At 40.5% G+C, this 15,831-nt stretch overlaps 1 protein-coding gene across 5 annotated transcripts in view; it reads right to left on the reverse strand.

The window, feature by feature from the left end:
* The window catches only part of kif21b (kinesin family member 21B), an 85,518-nt gene that overhangs the window by 37,776 nt on the left and 31,911 nt on the right, over nucleotides 1-15,831 (reverse strand). For all 5 annotated transcript variants that reach the window (XR_007035389.1, XM_047347371.1, XM_047347369.1 and 2 more), the window contains exons 4-26: nucleotides 15,141-15,290; nucleotides 13,109-13,243; nucleotides 12,621-12,800; nucleotides 12,384-12,499; nucleotides 12,101-12,296; nucleotides 10,810-10,999; nucleotides 10,630-10,693; nucleotides 10,270-10,500; nucleotides 9,235-9,358; nucleotides 9,017-9,155; nucleotides 8,645-8,833; nucleotides 8,373-8,572; nucleotides 8,180-8,287; nucleotides 7,297-7,613; nucleotides 6,443-6,626; nucleotides 5,806-6,009; nucleotides 5,612-5,713; nucleotides 3,613-3,778; nucleotides 2,036-2,096; nucleotides 1,772-1,820; nucleotides 1,087-1,331; nucleotides 763-831; nucleotides 540-650 (exon numbers count right to left, since the gene is read on the reverse strand). Coding sequence is in view for 4 of the 5 variants with exons in the window: in XM_047347371.1 (XP_047203327.1) it covers nucleotides 540-650; nucleotides 763-831; nucleotides 1,087-1,331; nucleotides 1,772-1,820; nucleotides 2,036-2,096; nucleotides 3,613-3,778; nucleotides 5,612-5,713; nucleotides 5,806-6,009; nucleotides 6,443-6,626; nucleotides 7,297-7,613; nucleotides 8,180-8,287; nucleotides 8,373-8,572; nucleotides 8,645-8,833; nucleotides 9,017-9,155; nucleotides 9,235-9,358; nucleotides 10,270-10,500; nucleotides 10,630-10,693; nucleotides 10,810-10,999; nucleotides 12,101-12,296; nucleotides 12,384-12,499; nucleotides 12,621-12,800; nucleotides 13,109-13,243; nucleotides 15,141-15,290 (3,530 nt within the window). In the remaining variant the exon portion in view is untranslated. The remainder of the gene's footprint in view (nucleotides 1-539; nucleotides 651-762; nucleotides 832-1,086; nucleotides 1,332-1,771; nucleotides 1,821-2,035; nucleotides 2,097-3,612; nucleotides 3,779-5,611; nucleotides 5,714-5,805; nucleotides 6,010-6,442; nucleotides 6,627-7,296; nucleotides 7,614-8,179; nucleotides 8,288-8,372; nucleotides 8,573-8,644; nucleotides 8,834-9,016; nucleotides 9,156-9,234; nucleotides 9,359-10,269; nucleotides 10,501-10,629; nucleotides 10,694-10,809; nucleotides 11,000-12,100; nucleotides 12,297-12,383; nucleotides 12,500-12,620; nucleotides 12,801-13,108; nucleotides 13,244-15,140; nucleotides 15,291-15,831) is intronic.

Genomic DNA, 15,831 nt, shown 5'->3' on the forward strand with positions numbered 1-15,831 from the left:
TACATATTAGAAATTCAGCCAGTCTGCTATGGAAAATTCAGTGGCAAAACCAAATGGGCAATCTGTTCCAAGACTTCAAAGATGATGCTGATCCGATCTGACTAATCTTGATCTATTCTCCAAGATGATTTATAAAAATCACATTAGCTGTACAATGATGTTTCTGGCTGCAACATGACAAAATGTGAAAAGGTTTTAGGGATATGAACACTTTGGAAAGGAACGGTGTTGTATCTGTCACTTTTGCATTCTGTTAATTAATTTATACAATAATACTAGTCTGCCCTCCAGTAATGTTGTCAGCATCACAAAATTCAGATGATCTGATTTTAGCAGCCTCCTAATGCCTTTCCCACATAAATCTTTGGACTTTCAGTACTTATACCAGAAAATAAAGTCTAGGAGTGGGATTCACCTCAATGTTTTTCTCCAAAGGCATGACCTTTAATGTATCTATAGAGCCTGACAACACAGACAACAGGCAAGAAGAAGTAAAAAGTGCGCAGCGTCGGTGTGTGTCTGTGTAGGAAGGCACTCACTTGTCCAGAGCAGAACCTTGCGTTTGGTTGCTGGTCAGTCTGGAGAAAACATTGCGGTCATTCCTTGTCCTTAAAGGAGGGGAGGAGGGGGGAGTGTAGCCATCAGTAGGCCTGATGAGGAATATGAAAAACAATAATATGTCAGTGAAAACAGTTAAGCTAAATTACATTACTCAGCGATTAAGCGCCATCTGATCTCAGACTTCTATAACACGATATGTACCTGTATGAACGGTCGTAAGATTTCCGTCTCGTAATGGGGGACGTGTCATAACCTCGAGATTGCCTGGGACTGACACACAGAAAAAAGACAAAAGGCTAAGCAGAATTTCAACAGATTTCACAGGTGGTGGTTTGGTGCGAAACACAGAAGATGTAAGAATCCATGTCAGCCAATGTATGTTTTATTAAAGACAGAAAATTAGAAGTCAGATGATGACTGGAACCAGACAATTTTAGCTTGATCGGCCCAAGTGACCAGCCAGTCTGGTTTTTATACCCCTGACCATGACAATAAATCACCACAGTGTACATCTCCATAACTTACAAAGTGTGTCCCCTGACAGGAAGGCTGATGGTGCGGGACGCTCGGTCCCTGTGAAAAGGGTCTCGGAGGGGGACACTGAGCGCCAGACTTCCTGGAATAAGACTTAAGCCATCCTCCTGGATGTCTGTCAATGAGGCTAGAGACTTAGTGATGTGCTGCTGCTTGCTGCTTGAAGAGGGGTCCAGGATGGGGCCGAGGTACTCCGCTGATACCGCCTTCATCTGGGCAGAGAGGCGAGGCTCCATCTGGGTGAATTAAGTGAAGAAATTGTGTTAGAAAGGGCCAGAAAAAGAGCCAGGGTGAGCTAAGGAAGGAGGGCTAGGGGATTACAAAATATCAAAGGAAAGAAAACAATAATTAGGACCAAGTTTTATTCAGATGCATGTTTCAGTGGGGAAATGAGCGGGCAGAGCCAAGAAAAGAAGTATAAATGCTAAATAAAGACAAGAGAAACCAAAGTGTAAAAAAGATAAACCCTAACAGAAATTTCTATGTCAAATCTGAAGATATTCTACCACCAGGGTTTAAGTGCTTGCTTGTACTGCCCCCTTGTGGTTGCAAACAGTGATAGCAGATACTCAGACAAAACCTGAGTCCAGAAGGGTGGCGGCAAAAGTGAGTTCTGAGGTAAAGACATAATGACATAACACAGAGTGAAATAGCTCTTATATATGAGGGTGTGTACCTTTATTTTAAAGTCATCCTGACTGTTGGATTCCTTCATCTGTGACACACTAAAGGAATGACAGAAAGGGGACGAAATATAAACAGGTGGTGTTTAACTTAACACTGGAGCAGCTGTACAGAGCTTTGCAAAAGGCAAGGAGTGACTTAAATGTCATTTTTTCCACATTAAGAAAACATGATCAGTATCAGAAAATGTTAACAGTGTTTTGTTTTCTTCAGTTGTATAGATGAATAGGGGAGTAATGTAGAGAGGCTGGCTCACCTGGTGTCAGAGGCTTGGCTGAACTCGGAGGGCTCCTCGTCTGTGCTGGCATAACCATTTTCTGAAAGCAAACAAAGCACAAAACCTTTAAGCCCTCGGTAAACAGTAAGGACTCCTCTGGATGGGGTCAATTTAAATGTAATGCTATCAACACCTTTCTACAAACGTGGGAAACAACCAATATGTTTTCAGAAAAACAATAGGGGCTTATGGTTTGGTGGAGCTACATTCTTTCCCATCTGTGACAGTTCTGTACTGCAGACACTGCAAAGATGCTGTAACGCATGACAAATATGCAAACTAACCATAATATGTGCTCTGATACAGCCGTACACTATCATGCATTCAGATCCTACAGTGTCTTGCAAAGATATTCACAGCCCTTGAATATTTTTTGATTTTATTCCATTACAACAACAAAAATCAATGTTGATTAGGTGTTTATGCATTTTAAGTTTGTTTTACAAATAAAATATGAAAAATGTGGTTTACATTTCACCCCAGTCAATGCTTTGTGCAACCATTACTATAACTGCAGCTGCAACCCTTGTTTTGGACAACTAGATTCTCAAATGATCCAAGAAAACCTTTGTAAATGTGATATAACACACAAAGATATTGTCTTGTGTCTTGGTAGGTTTGCAGTTGTGCCATATTCTTTCCATTTTCATAAGATGGACTGAACAGAGCTCTGTAAGATGCTCAGGAAAATTGTTTTATAACATAACCTTAATTTAAACATCTCCACATCTTTATCCCCAGCCTGTCTGCTGTGTTCCTTTTTCTTCATGTTTTCTTCTGTTTGTTCCCTCGCGTTCTCTAATAAACCTCTGAGGCCTCAGAACAGCTGTATTTATTCTGCAATTAGGGTACACACAGGAGGATTCTCTTCAATAATTAAGTGCCTTCTGAAGGCAGTTGGTTGCACTGGATTTTATTTAGATTTATCAGAGTAAAGTCATCTAAACACAAATGCATGTTAGTTATTTTTTCATTTGCAAAGAATTTTTAAAGCAACGCATGATTCGTGGTGTTCTGTTAACTAAAATCTAAATAAAATATACTCCAGTCTCATGTTGGGACATAGCAAAATGTGAAAAATGTATCCTAATCTCTAGGCCACAAGTTGGTTTTCTTTTGCACCCTTGCCAATTTTAAAAAGCTTGGGATGAAGGAAGGCGCAGAGTTTGACTCACGGCGATTTTTAGACATATTCCTGAGCTCACAACTGAGGTTTCCACTGCAGAGACGCATCTGTATTCCTCCGCTCTCACCCATTCCCTGCTCATTGCCATTCCATTGGCAATAACCAGGCTTAAGCTGGTACCAAAAAGGATGGCTAGATAGGTTAACCTAAATATTTAGCGCCTGGGGATGGAAACTAACCCTTTAACTAACCCTTTTGAACATAATACATTTTAGAATGATACCTTAACCATGCCTAAAATACTAAGATAGAGAAGTAAGGCAAACAAAATTGAATGAAAAAATATGTGACCCTTACCTCTTTTTATTTAGTTAAATTTGTAAATTTTTGTTTTCACATCCAAAAGCAAAAAATTAAATCCCCCTCTCACCTTGCTGGACATTGTGGATGAGGGCCTGGAGCTCGGGGATGCACTCTGCCTTTTCTCGCAGAGCGTCAAGAATCATGTGATTGTGGGACGAGCCAATCACATCAGTCTGCCTCAGCTGGCCCTCAAGCAGTCGGATCTGCGCCTCCTTCTGAGCCACCTGTAAACTCTATACACAAAGAGAGAGAGAGAGCATAATCATTATCAGTGAATGTTTTCCAAGTCTAGAATATCTAGAACTTTTAGTCGAATGCTTTCATGGTGGTCAGCGTTTTTCAACCATGTGCTTCAAACTTCGGTCTACTATGGTCTATAATGCAAGACTTTATCATTTGTAAGTAACCCTTTCCTTCTCATCAGGCATGGCCCGGCCTTCTAATTAGGGTTGCACCAATTGATCGGCCGGCTGATCAATCTGCCCCGATTTTCTTAATTTTGAAAAATATGTGATTGGCCGATATGTACTTGTGAATCCGATCTTATCCATCGATCTTCCCACCGATCTTATCTATTTGTCTAACCTATTGTGCAAGTTTTGTTTCTTTTTAAAATGTGAAAAATTAACGACTAAAGGAAATGCAGTGCTCTAAACATTTGATTTATATTTGAGAGCACTGCCTCATGTGCAGTTAAAATAACTTTGTATTGTTTCACGGGTATTGTTCAATGTTTTTCAATACAGTAACATTGGAACTTTGAAGGTGTATTATGAGCTTATAATACCTGACAGTGTCAATTATAAAGAAAATATTAGTATTGGACAAAATTGGAATCTGCAGGTCAGGCTTTTTAAAGACTGCAATCTATCACCTAAAGAACATCTCCAGGATTAAAGGACTAATGTCTCAGCAGGACCTTGAAAAACTAATTCATGCGTTCATCTTTAGTAGAATTGATTACTGCAACGGTGTCTTCACAGGTCTGCCTAAAAAGTGGATCAGACAGCTGCAGTTGATCCAGAACGCTGCTGCCCGCGTCCTCACTAGAACTAAGAGTAGTGGAGCACATAACTCTGGTTCTAAAGTCCTCACATCGGCTCCCCGTATCTCAAATAATACACTTTAAAATACTTCTGTTAGTCTATAAATCACTGAATGGCTTAGCACCAAAATACATTACAGACTTGTTGTCAGTGTATCAACCAGCCAGACCTCTCAGGTCTTCTGGCTCAAATCTACTCTGCATACCCAGAACCAGAACCAAACATGGAGAAGCAGCTTTTAGTTCTTATGCTCCACTAATCTGGAATAAACTCACAGAAAACTTTAAAAACTCTGAAACCCTAAATTGCTTCAAATCAAGATTTAAAACCTCTTTGTTTAGAGTGGCCTTTGACTGTGCTATTTAAACATTATTAGTTTTCCGTCCAACTTTCCTTTCATTTTAATATCAATCATTTTATCATTCATTTAATTATTTGTATTTCTTAATTTTTTAATTACCTTTATGCCACTATAACGTACTCTTCCTATTATGTCTCGTTCTCCTTTTTTCATGTACAGCACTTTGAATTGTCTTGCTACTGAAATGTAGCAATGTATCGGTGATCGGCCAGAAATCGGTTCTATTCTAATAAATAAATAAATAAATTAAAACAGCCAAAAAACAAAGATACTGAAGGTGTCGAGAAGGCAAATCCACTCTGCTTGCAGAAGACATTTTAACATCTCTCTTAAGAGGAGTACATTTGAAAATGACTGAGAAAACAAAATGAACATTTTATTCTTTTAAAAACATAAGAACACTAATAAAGTCCAAACATCATCAAAATCCAGTAATGAATTGTATAACAATAAACTTTAAGATTCATGAAAAGCTGTTCAAAACAATGTTAAAGCTATATCATGCAAAGCATGTAGTAGCACAAAGAGATCCCACTAGATAGCATATAAGGAACTATTTAAAGCTGCAACATCAACACCAACAACTATAAGAGGGATTGTGTTAGGTACGGGTCCTCGGTCTCTATTCGGGCTTCTGTTTTTGGTGCACATTAACTCACCTTATCAATGGAAGCCTTTAGGAAGTGGTCCAGCAGGTGGCGGGCTTCAGCCAGGGAACAGGAGCTGATCACCACTGAGGTGTCCACTGAGTCCAGCTCATCCTGTTAAAAAACACATCACAGAGCATCGATGAAGGCATCTTGTCGCTCACAACCAATGAGGTGTTTTCATGTAATTAGGTTTATCTTCCTACCTTGGTCTCCTCTATCTGCACGATGGTAGCCTGGCAGTCAGACAGACTGTCATTGATATAGTCTATGTTGGCATTCAGCACCTCGATCTCCTCGTTAACTTCCTGAAGGAGGCGGTCCTCGGCCTCTGGCCCTTCTCCATCCGCCATCAAGACCACCCTTTTATGTGACAGAGCTTCCTGCTGTATTGTCAGCTCTTCTCGTTTCTAAATCATCAAAAAAAAAAAAAAAAAATGTGCACATGCAATCGAAAAGTAATCAGAAATAGCTAAAACAAAAAAAGCATCTGATGCACCTGTTTTAATTTTTTGGATTTTTGGTTTGATAAATATTTAAACAACTCTGAATGAACACAGCCGACGCCAGAGAAAGAGCTGCTCTTCCTCAGGTATCTTCACCATATACGAAGAAGAGAAACAAGGGTTCTCACACTTGCTTTCAGTGCTTACCTACCAAAACTGAATGAGTTAAAGCAGCTACCACCATCTTTATTTTCCATCTGGTGCCCAATTTCTGATGACAACTAAGCTCTTAAGCTAAAATGTAATGAGCTAATGAGAAAACATAATAGGAAAAAGTACAAAAGAACATTTATTTTTTTTACTTTTTGCAAAACATATTTAAACCCTCTGTCCACACCTTGATAAGGCGATCCATGTCTGCTTCCACATTAGAGATGGTCATTCTCTGCATGACTATGTCTACAATGCGACGCTCGAGGGTTTGCCACTTTAGACGGGCAGACTTGGAGAAACTGTTGGCTCTGCCTGCAGCTGCAGTGCTAGCCAGGACTGCTGGCTTCCTCTGCAGCTTCTTCCTGCTGCTGCAAAGTTATAATACAAAAACAAGCAAAAGCGGTTCGAATGAATACATTGCCTTCCTAAAACATTTCTGTTTAAAACATTTTCACGTTTTGTGAAAGCTTCAATATAGCTCAATATATTAGTTCGTAAGCTAAAAGCCAACATAAAACAGTTTGTGATTGTGAAATGGAGAGAAAATTGTTAAGGGGGTTCAAATTTCTTGGCAAATAAACATCTAAAAACTGTGATGTGCATTTGTATGAAGCTGTATTTAGCTTCATCATCCTTTCCAGCAACTCTGACCTGCCTCACTGTCTCTGTTGCAGAAAAACTTTCCCAAATTATGATGCTGCCTCCACTATGAGCTTTCTACCACACATAGTGTTAGGCAATTTATTTTACTGGATTTTATTCAGGGGTATCAGACCAAAGGGGGCTGAAAACATTTAAACACCACATTTGTCAGTTTTTGTATTTGTAAAAATGTTGAAACTATGTCTTTAATTTTTCTTTCCTTGATTTTGGTACATTACATAAAATCCAGAAGAAATATACTAAGGTTTGTGCTTGGAACGTCACAAAACATGGAAAGGTTGGACAAAAAGGCGGTATGAATATTGTTGCAAGGCACTGCATAGATTTAGACCGTACACGTCTATACGGCAAGATGACAACAGAAGCTCTTCTTACCTAATCAACCGCGTTCCATCCATACTTCCCTCACTCTCCGCCATGTATCCGTATGCGTTGTCCTTGTTGTTCCACTGGCGCACCAGCCCACTCACGGTCCTCGCAGTCTCCGCCTCGGAGCTGCTTGCCGTCGTGCTGGCTGACAAATCCGCTCCAGAGTCTGTAACTGGAGGCGCCTGATTCCAACGGGCCACTCGTCCTGCCACACGATCTGACATGGGCTTAGCCAGGCGCCGTAAGGCGGTCACCTCCTGGGTCTTCCTGCGCAGCACCAGCTCCTGCTGCCGCTTCTGAGACTCCAGCGCCCGAATCTGATACTGATGTTGTCGGAAAAGATGACTAAAGATTCATCATCGTTTCATTTATAGACACGTGATTTTTTTTAATACTTTTATTTACGTTTCACACAATAAGCTCACAAAGTTCGGATCAAGAAGGGATTTAAGACTTAAAATAAAGCCCTGAATAAAATAATTAGGAGCGAAGCCTACAGCATCTCCGTGTACGGTTTCATGCTCCTAAGAAGTAAACACAACCAGAGAGGGAAGGTCATATTTGTAAAATATGTTCTTATGTGAGGAACATAATTCAGAATCAGAAAAGTGTTTAATAGCTTTGCATTTACAAATTGTTTTGTTTTTTGCCTTCCCTCTTCTTAAAAATTCTTTGAACCTGAGTGTAAACACTATATGTTGTGACAAGTGCGCATTCACTTATCTCAAAAATACTTCTAGCAGCACTATTTCTGGCAGTGAGGCAAATATTTAAATGCATATGCAAAATATAAACACAGACTGTGATAACTACAGCCCTGTGAAGCTGTGCTAAGTCTTCAAGAGGCAACACAAACATGCCTACACACAATCTTTAAATGCTTCCCAACCTCCTGTCGTCGCTGCTCCTTCTTAAGTTGAGCAATCTCACGGTTCCTCTTCGCCTCCACCATCCTCCTCCTCTGTTGCTCCTCCTTCATCTGCTTCATCAGCACCACCTGAAAACAGCAGGGAGGCTTCCTGTCAAACAACTTCTTTGTTCTTACCGTTCCCCTGGAATAACTCTTCTCACCACCACCTTACCTTTGCTTTCTTCATCTCGTTGACCTCAGTCTGGAGCTTCTTCAGCTCCCGCTCGTACCTCCCCTGGTTTTTGAGAAGACGTGCATGCTCCTTCTGTGCCACCTGCAGCTTCAGTAGGTCTCGGTTCATTTCTTTGAGGCGCTTCTCGTACTCCTGCCTGATCTTGCTGGCCTTCTCCTCAGTGTAGTTTTCCATGGACACTGCACAGCCATGTAATAACGATGAAGAGGTGTTGCAAAGTTATTAATGTAGGATTACCAAACCACACTCACTGAGGTTCTGCAGCACACGGTCTCTCTCCAGCTGTGTGTCTCTGATCTTGTTCTGCAGAAGGATGAGCTTCTCCTCATACTGTAGCTTTAACATCAGCAGCCGCCGCTGGCTGTTCTCCAGCTCGTCTATCAGCTTCTGCTTGATCTCAATCTCACAGGTCAGGTCAGCCAGATCTGCCTGCAAGTTGGCTGCAAATTGGGAGGGTTAAGAAGTTATTCTAACTCCAGTCTACATTCTTTTATACTGGGTGAACTATTTCAAAACAAAAATCAATCAAACCAACGAGTCCGAACTGAGATATTTAACAATTAAAATGTATTTATCCTGAGTGTAAATATTAAGTGTAGGGTCTGCGTAGAGTCCGGCATTACCTTTCTCATCCGAGTCAGAGTCTGAATCCACCAGGCTCTCGTCACTGTCGAAATCATCCTCTTCCTCCCTGCCCTCCTCTTCATCCTCACCCTCATCTTCCTCACAACCACTCTCCTCCTGCAGCGGAGACATGATGTCCTACAGAGACAAACAGACACTTTAGTTAAAACTTTATTCTGTTTATTTGAGGATGAATTGCTACTGCACGACACCTCACCTCGGTGTAATTGTCATCTGATTCGATCTCTCCGTTCTGTCCATTTTCACCGCTCCGCCGGTTCTCCCCGTTTTCCTGAGAGTGCAGCTTTACTCGTTTCTTAGAACCTTTTTCCAACTCTGGGCTGCAGGAGGGAGAAAAGGATGTGCTGTGTTACACCTTATTGTTAAATAAATATGAATAAAATCATGAATATACTTTAATCTGAAGATTGCCCTGCAGGATTGCTTCTCCTAGAAGGGTTGCTGCATGCACCAGGAACATTTGCAACACGTTGGGATTTGTGCAAGGAGACGTGCTTATGGCAAAAGTGAGCCTTCTAATGTAACTGGCATAGTCCATTATAGTACATCAACATTTACCCTTCCGATTAGGTTCTTACATTTTAATACTAGCTTTATTTTCCCCTTTGCTCCTACTTCTACAGTTTTTATCACCAATTACATCTGCCACCATTTCCTTCCAATTAGTCTGTTAGACACGTGCTCCTCGTCACTTATGACCCGTGGCTAACTGTGGGAAACCTTTTAGTGTCCCTGTCGGCATTACAAGCTAGCACAATAGCACTCCAACTCTCCCAATATCCCAAAGTCACAACTGACCTGAATGTGTGTATTAAAGAGAAAATGATGCATAGAGAGCATGTTTGCAGAGAATATTAGTCCTTTTCAGCTTTTCTTTTGTTAATTTGTTACCTTTATTGGTGACCATTAAACGTGTGTAGATATTGGCTTGATAAATATTGATCAGTTCAGTAGTTCATGATAAATTTCTTATAATCTTTAGTTAACATGTGCATTATCTCACTAAAATTGATATCCTGGTCCTTTGAAATCAAGTAATTTTGAGCTAAATGCACAAGACATAGGACAAAAGGATGGGTGGACAGGAAGATAGACAAAATTGATTAGCAGGATGGATGGATGGATGGATCACCTCTTGTTTTCTTTGTTCATACTTATCCAGAGTTAAAACTACTTAAATCTATTTCAAGGTAAAACATATTGTAGTCAGTTTAAGTCCCCATGTCTTTACCTCAGCCTTCTCTGCCGTCTCTCCTTCTTCTTCAGCCTCTCGATGTCCAGCTTGGCGCGCCTCAGCACGTCCGTCATCTCAGCCTCCATGGACATGGACACAGGGGTGGAGCCAGGGGGGTGGCCAGGGGCGGGGCTTAAAGCAGAGGCCGGGAACGAGGAGCGAGAGGAGATTCGGGCCACCTGATGCCGCAGAGACTCGTTCATGGCCTCGCTTTCTAGGAGTTTGGATCTGACAGGGCAGAAAAAGTGTGAAGGACAGAAACAGATGAGACTTGGAGATTAGTATATTTAAGCTCATCCATTTGTTATATGTCACAAATCTCCAGAACTCTTGGAAAGCTTAAAGTCATGCCCTTACCTAAGTTCTTCAACTTCTCGGATATAGTTCTGTATTAGCGTTCCAATCTCCTCATTGCCTTCACCTGCAGATCAAAGCAAAATCTACTTTGTTAAATCAGTTTTGACCAATGAGTCTATAGAGAGCCTTTAAAGTGTAAGAAACAGAGGTCAGGTGTAAAGCATCTCTGCATGCACTTACTTGACTTGGTGAGCAGAGTGCTGACCTCATTGGCCAGCAGATGTGTCACCCGTGTGTTGAGGTGATCGATGGTCTCCTGCATTGCCTTTACTCTCAGGCGCAGCGAGTCGTTTTCTCTCTGCAGCATGGTGTTCTCCTGGTACAGGTCGCTGTAGCCTTCTGAACCTTCCTCACCCGCCACACGCTTTCCCTGCATGGAAATAAACAAAAACATGTCTATGAATAAAAACAAATCTGTCAGGAAAATAAAAGTCAGACCTGAAAAACCACTCCCACGTCGCATCCCAACTAAACACAGCCCCATTGTTCAGAGTGAGTGTGACTGTCTGTGGCTCTTCAAGCAGCCATTGTTGAGTTTGGGGAAAAAAATTCTGTTGGTTATGCCTCAAACAGAGAGCCAGTATCTTATCCGGTCACAGCTTGCACCACAGTCCATTACCAGACTTCGGGCACATCACATCCCTTGTTACTACATCGAGGTCAGCTCGCAGTTTCTTGTCGTAGTCACTTCCCCCTCAGAACCATTGTAACTTTAGGCTAGACAACCAGGTCAAAGCTGACATAAAAAATAACTTCTACCTTAATGCTATTTGATTATATTTTTCATATTCTGCTTTCAGAACAATGGGTATAACAAAATCATCTCTATATTACATTGTGAGATGTTGTCCTCTCGCAGCCATCTTTTTTAACACTGAGTTATATACAGTTCCTTGAAGTATTAATTCCCTTTAAGTGTTTGACATTTTCATCGCCTTACAACCACAAGCTTTAATGTGTTTCAATGGGTAATTATTTGATAGACCAACACTAAGATGTGTAAACTGTAATTGTGAAGTGAAAGGATAGGAAACGAATACATTGTTTTCAAAGATTTTTGAATAAAGAACCTAAAACATCTGGTGTGAATTGATCTGATTTGTTGAATCCAGCTGTGTGTAATTTAATCTCAGTTTAAATCCAGCTGTTCTCTGAAGACCTCAGGGACCTCTTAGGGAACATTAGTGAGCAAACGGCACCATGAAGACCAAGGAACACAGAAGACAGGTTGGAGACAAAGTTAATACAGATACACATAGTAGTGTAAAGCCCTTTGAGTGTTCGGTATGACTGAAAGGCGTTATATAAATTCTGTCCATTTAAAGAACACTTTAGATTATGGTTTGGAAAATGTATAAAATTCTTTATCATATTTTTTCTACTGAACAGTTAATGTCTTCTAACTACAACCACACAACCCGATAACATTACAACACCCAACACCACCCACCAGATAACATCCATCACTCACCGCCTTGTATTCCATCAGCTCCATCTGGAGCCGGGCTACCTCCGCACGCAGGGCGTTAATCTGCTGGCTGGTCTTGTCTTGGTTCACCACTACCTTGTTCTTGATGTTTCGTGCACGGTTGGCGTACTTCAGTGTGTTCAGCGTCTCCATGAAGTCCCGGTCTGATGGGCTGACGCAGGCGATCATGACTGTGCGGCTAAAGAGGTGGGTCAGCTGCTCAGTTAATTTCAGGGATATCTCGTTAATAAATATCCACATTTGAAGGTGCAGTTTGTCTGAGTACCTGTTGCCTCCCAGCGAGTCCTGTAACAGTCGGGTAAGTTTGGAGTCTCTGTATGGGACGTGTCCCGCTTTCTTGGCCTGGTCACCTAAAGCGCTTATCACGTTACCAAGAGCCAGCTAACACACAGAAGAGAAGCATCCAAACAGCATTTAGGCACATCAAATTGAAAACGCAATGAACAAGATTTGAGGGCAGAAAGCATAAAGGGGAAACAATCTTGTTTTTTCTCTGACCCACCAGTCCACAGTTAATAGAGATTCCCTCTCGGGCCCTTTCTCCGGTGGCCCCCGTGCGTTTGAGCCTCTCTGAGCCAGCCAGGTCCACGAAGTGAAACTTGGCCATCAGAGTCTCGTACTCTGGCTGGCCAATAGGGGGGGAGTCTACACCGTTCACCTCGCCGTTCTCTCCTCCTCCATTCTGCAGCGAGATGGCATGATCAGAGGCAAGCGAAGAGTTAAAGTAGTTTACTTCAAACTGGTAACTATTCTACCAGCTTGCATGTTGCTTAGAGTTATGTTGTATTCAGTTATATATAAAAACATGCTTTATCTAACCATGCTCTTTTTGTCTTTTCAGTCTGCCCATTTTTATTTAGGGAAGCAATCAAACTGATAAAACAAACAACTCAATCTAGACCTCACAAAAATGCTTTTTGAAAACATTTTACTTCTTTGTTTTTCATCTTTTGGGCTCACTACATCTCTACTCCAAACCTGGAGTCATACCATTTGCTGCTGCTGAAAAACCCTCATCTGACAGAGATTGATGGTGAAGATGGCGTGTGAGCGGGAGCTTTGTGCGTTCATCTGCGTGCTGGCTGTGGTACGGGACAGAGCCCCGAGCTTCAGGCACTGCAGCAGCTGCAGAACACACAAAACACGTAGAACATTTGCAGACTTAATTTAAAATTAGAATAGAAAACTGTTATTCAAGGAGACTCATGTGTTAAAAGAAACTCTAATTGCATGTTCATGATTCTCATTGCCAAGAGGAATTCAAACCCTCCAAATATATTTGATGATTTAAACATTTTTTAATCTAGCTGACTCCCAACTCAAACACATCTCTGCTCCTTTGAATATCGGTCAACCTATTTTTTATTTTCTCCCGATGCTTCCTCTCCTCACTTTTTATTCATCCTGTCTCCATCTGTTATCCCAACTCCTTCATTTCCATGCCTCCCCACCCACCATCCAGGCTGCTCCCCCTAAAGCCATCATTCCTCTTTTTGTTCTATTTAACACGCTGGATGACGTAAATAACACAGAATGAATTTGGAAATCTTGTTGAGGCCAATCGATTTATGTTGACTTTCAACGAAATCACCACCTGCCTTTTGTCATTGTGTTCAGCAAATATTCCTTGATTAAAAAAAAGGACTGACATGGTAACATTGTGTAAATGTTTTTTACTCTGTATTTTCAACTGAAGGATTAGGTTGTAGGCTACTTTAGTTTACATTTACTCTTCTGTTAGTGCAATAAACTTGGGTAGTAAAACAAGGTTAAAAAAAAGTCACAGTGGAATAAAAGTTTAATTGAAATGTTTTTTTTTTTGGGGGGGGGGGGGGGGGGGGGGGGGGGGTTGTACAGGCTGTTAAAAAAATTAAATCCCAATCCTGTTTGTTTTGCATTGCTGTACTGTGCATTAATAAAAATGTAAAGTCATACAGTTGCACCGAGAAATTGTGTTTTGACCAGAATCGAATGATTTTCAGCTAGATCGGCCCTAACAGTGACCTGTCGTAAAATGAAAATGTCATCTTTTTTCAATAAGTAAACTTATTGCTATCAGATGGAAGTTGTTACTTAAGATAGATGACTTAAAGGTAGCCATTTTCCATATTACTCATAAGTACAGCAAAGATACTGTTTGTTATCATGATGGATTTGGGAAGAATTACAGCATTTGGAAAGTGGAGTTTTAGCAATTCTAGCTGAGCTAACCACATTATCCACTAATATAAGATGCTAAAGACAGTTTAAAATGTGAACTTCATAATCATTTTGTCTTTGTTTTCAGATATTAGTAAAACACTGTTTGAATGAAACACATTGTGTGACTGATATAATAATAATGATCACTCGTAGAAGGCTAGAAAACCAATATTCTGAATTCTGTTCATTTTCTTATGTTACAGTCTCACTTAAAGAGAAATCAGAACTGAATTGAACCATATTAGAAGGTCAAAGTTTTGATAGCAAATAAGAAATAAGTCACAAAATTCAGATTGGTGCATCGTTAGACTAGATTCAGAAGAAAACCTTTGTCTCCTCAGAATAAAATTTAATACAGCAAGTTTGCTACAAACACCTTCACAAGTCAGATGAAAAAAGTGAACTGATGCTGAAAAAATAATTAGTTTTGGCAGCACTGAGCACAAGGAAAAAAGAAAAAGAATGAGAAGAACACTTCTATATTTGTTTAGGTAATAATCGGCTTATGCTCTTAGTTTGAGCTGCCGGCAGTGTCTGCTTCTAGATTGGTCCTAGATGGATGAACTGATTTTAATTAATTCTGGAAGAAAGAATATCCTAACGTACTAAATTTTGTATGAAAAGAAGATGGTTTCTAACTATATAATGATGCAAAACACACCTCAGAATACAATATCAAAAGTTTGAAGCAGAGTTTTAACTGATTTATTTGCAGAAAGAATGGACAAAAACTCACAGAAAATATACTAGGTAAACTCTTGTTACTCTTGTGTGGCTATAAAAAGACCACCCAGGCAGTCACATATCAACAAGGACCCACCTCCTCCTCTGACTGCACCAGCCTGGAAGTGACTCCTGTGGTGTAGATGCTGCCGTTGGCGTCCTCGTGGATTTTTATGTTGGACTTCCTGCTGCGACTCTCGGGATCTCTGCCTCCATCAAACAAGTCCAGGATCTCCTCATTGTACAACTACACCAGAGTCATACATCCACACATTATCGTCATCTTTGGACTTTCTATACTTGTTTTAATCAAAAACATTTCCAGACTCAAAAACGATATTACTGCTTGGTGGTATGTTAAAAATCAACGTGTGATGTGGCACATTAAAGAGAGAATGCTAATTTAATATAACTCAATGTAAAAACACTGCATTTTAAGTATTTATCCCTCAGAAAATGTTAGGAAAAAAATCCAACCTTTACATACTGATCCCAACCTAGAAAATAATTCTACACTTCTCCAGACTAAGTAGGAACCCTGTAATTATTTAAATGTTTCTAGTTACAAAAAAAAAAAAACATCTGCAGAAACAACGCTCAAAACAATAACCTCTCTAAAACCAGTCAAGCCAAAGGTCACAGAGGTCACCTAAAAGCTCAGCTGTTCCCACCTAATGTCAAACACATACGCACACCCATCTGTTTACCATCAACAAAGATAACCTTTTGACCCAAAAACCCAAAACAAAACACAGAACAGGACAGACTAAAAAAGAAAGACAGAGAAG

Source organism: Girardinichthys multiradiatus, chromosome 20 (genome assembly GCF_021462225.1).
Source record: "Girardinichthys multiradiatus isolate DD_20200921_A chromosome 20, DD_fGirMul_XY1, whole genome shotgun sequence".
Classification (NCBI taxonomy): Eukaryota; Metazoa; Chordata; class Actinopteri; order Cyprinodontiformes; family Goodeidae; genus Girardinichthys; species Girardinichthys multiradiatus.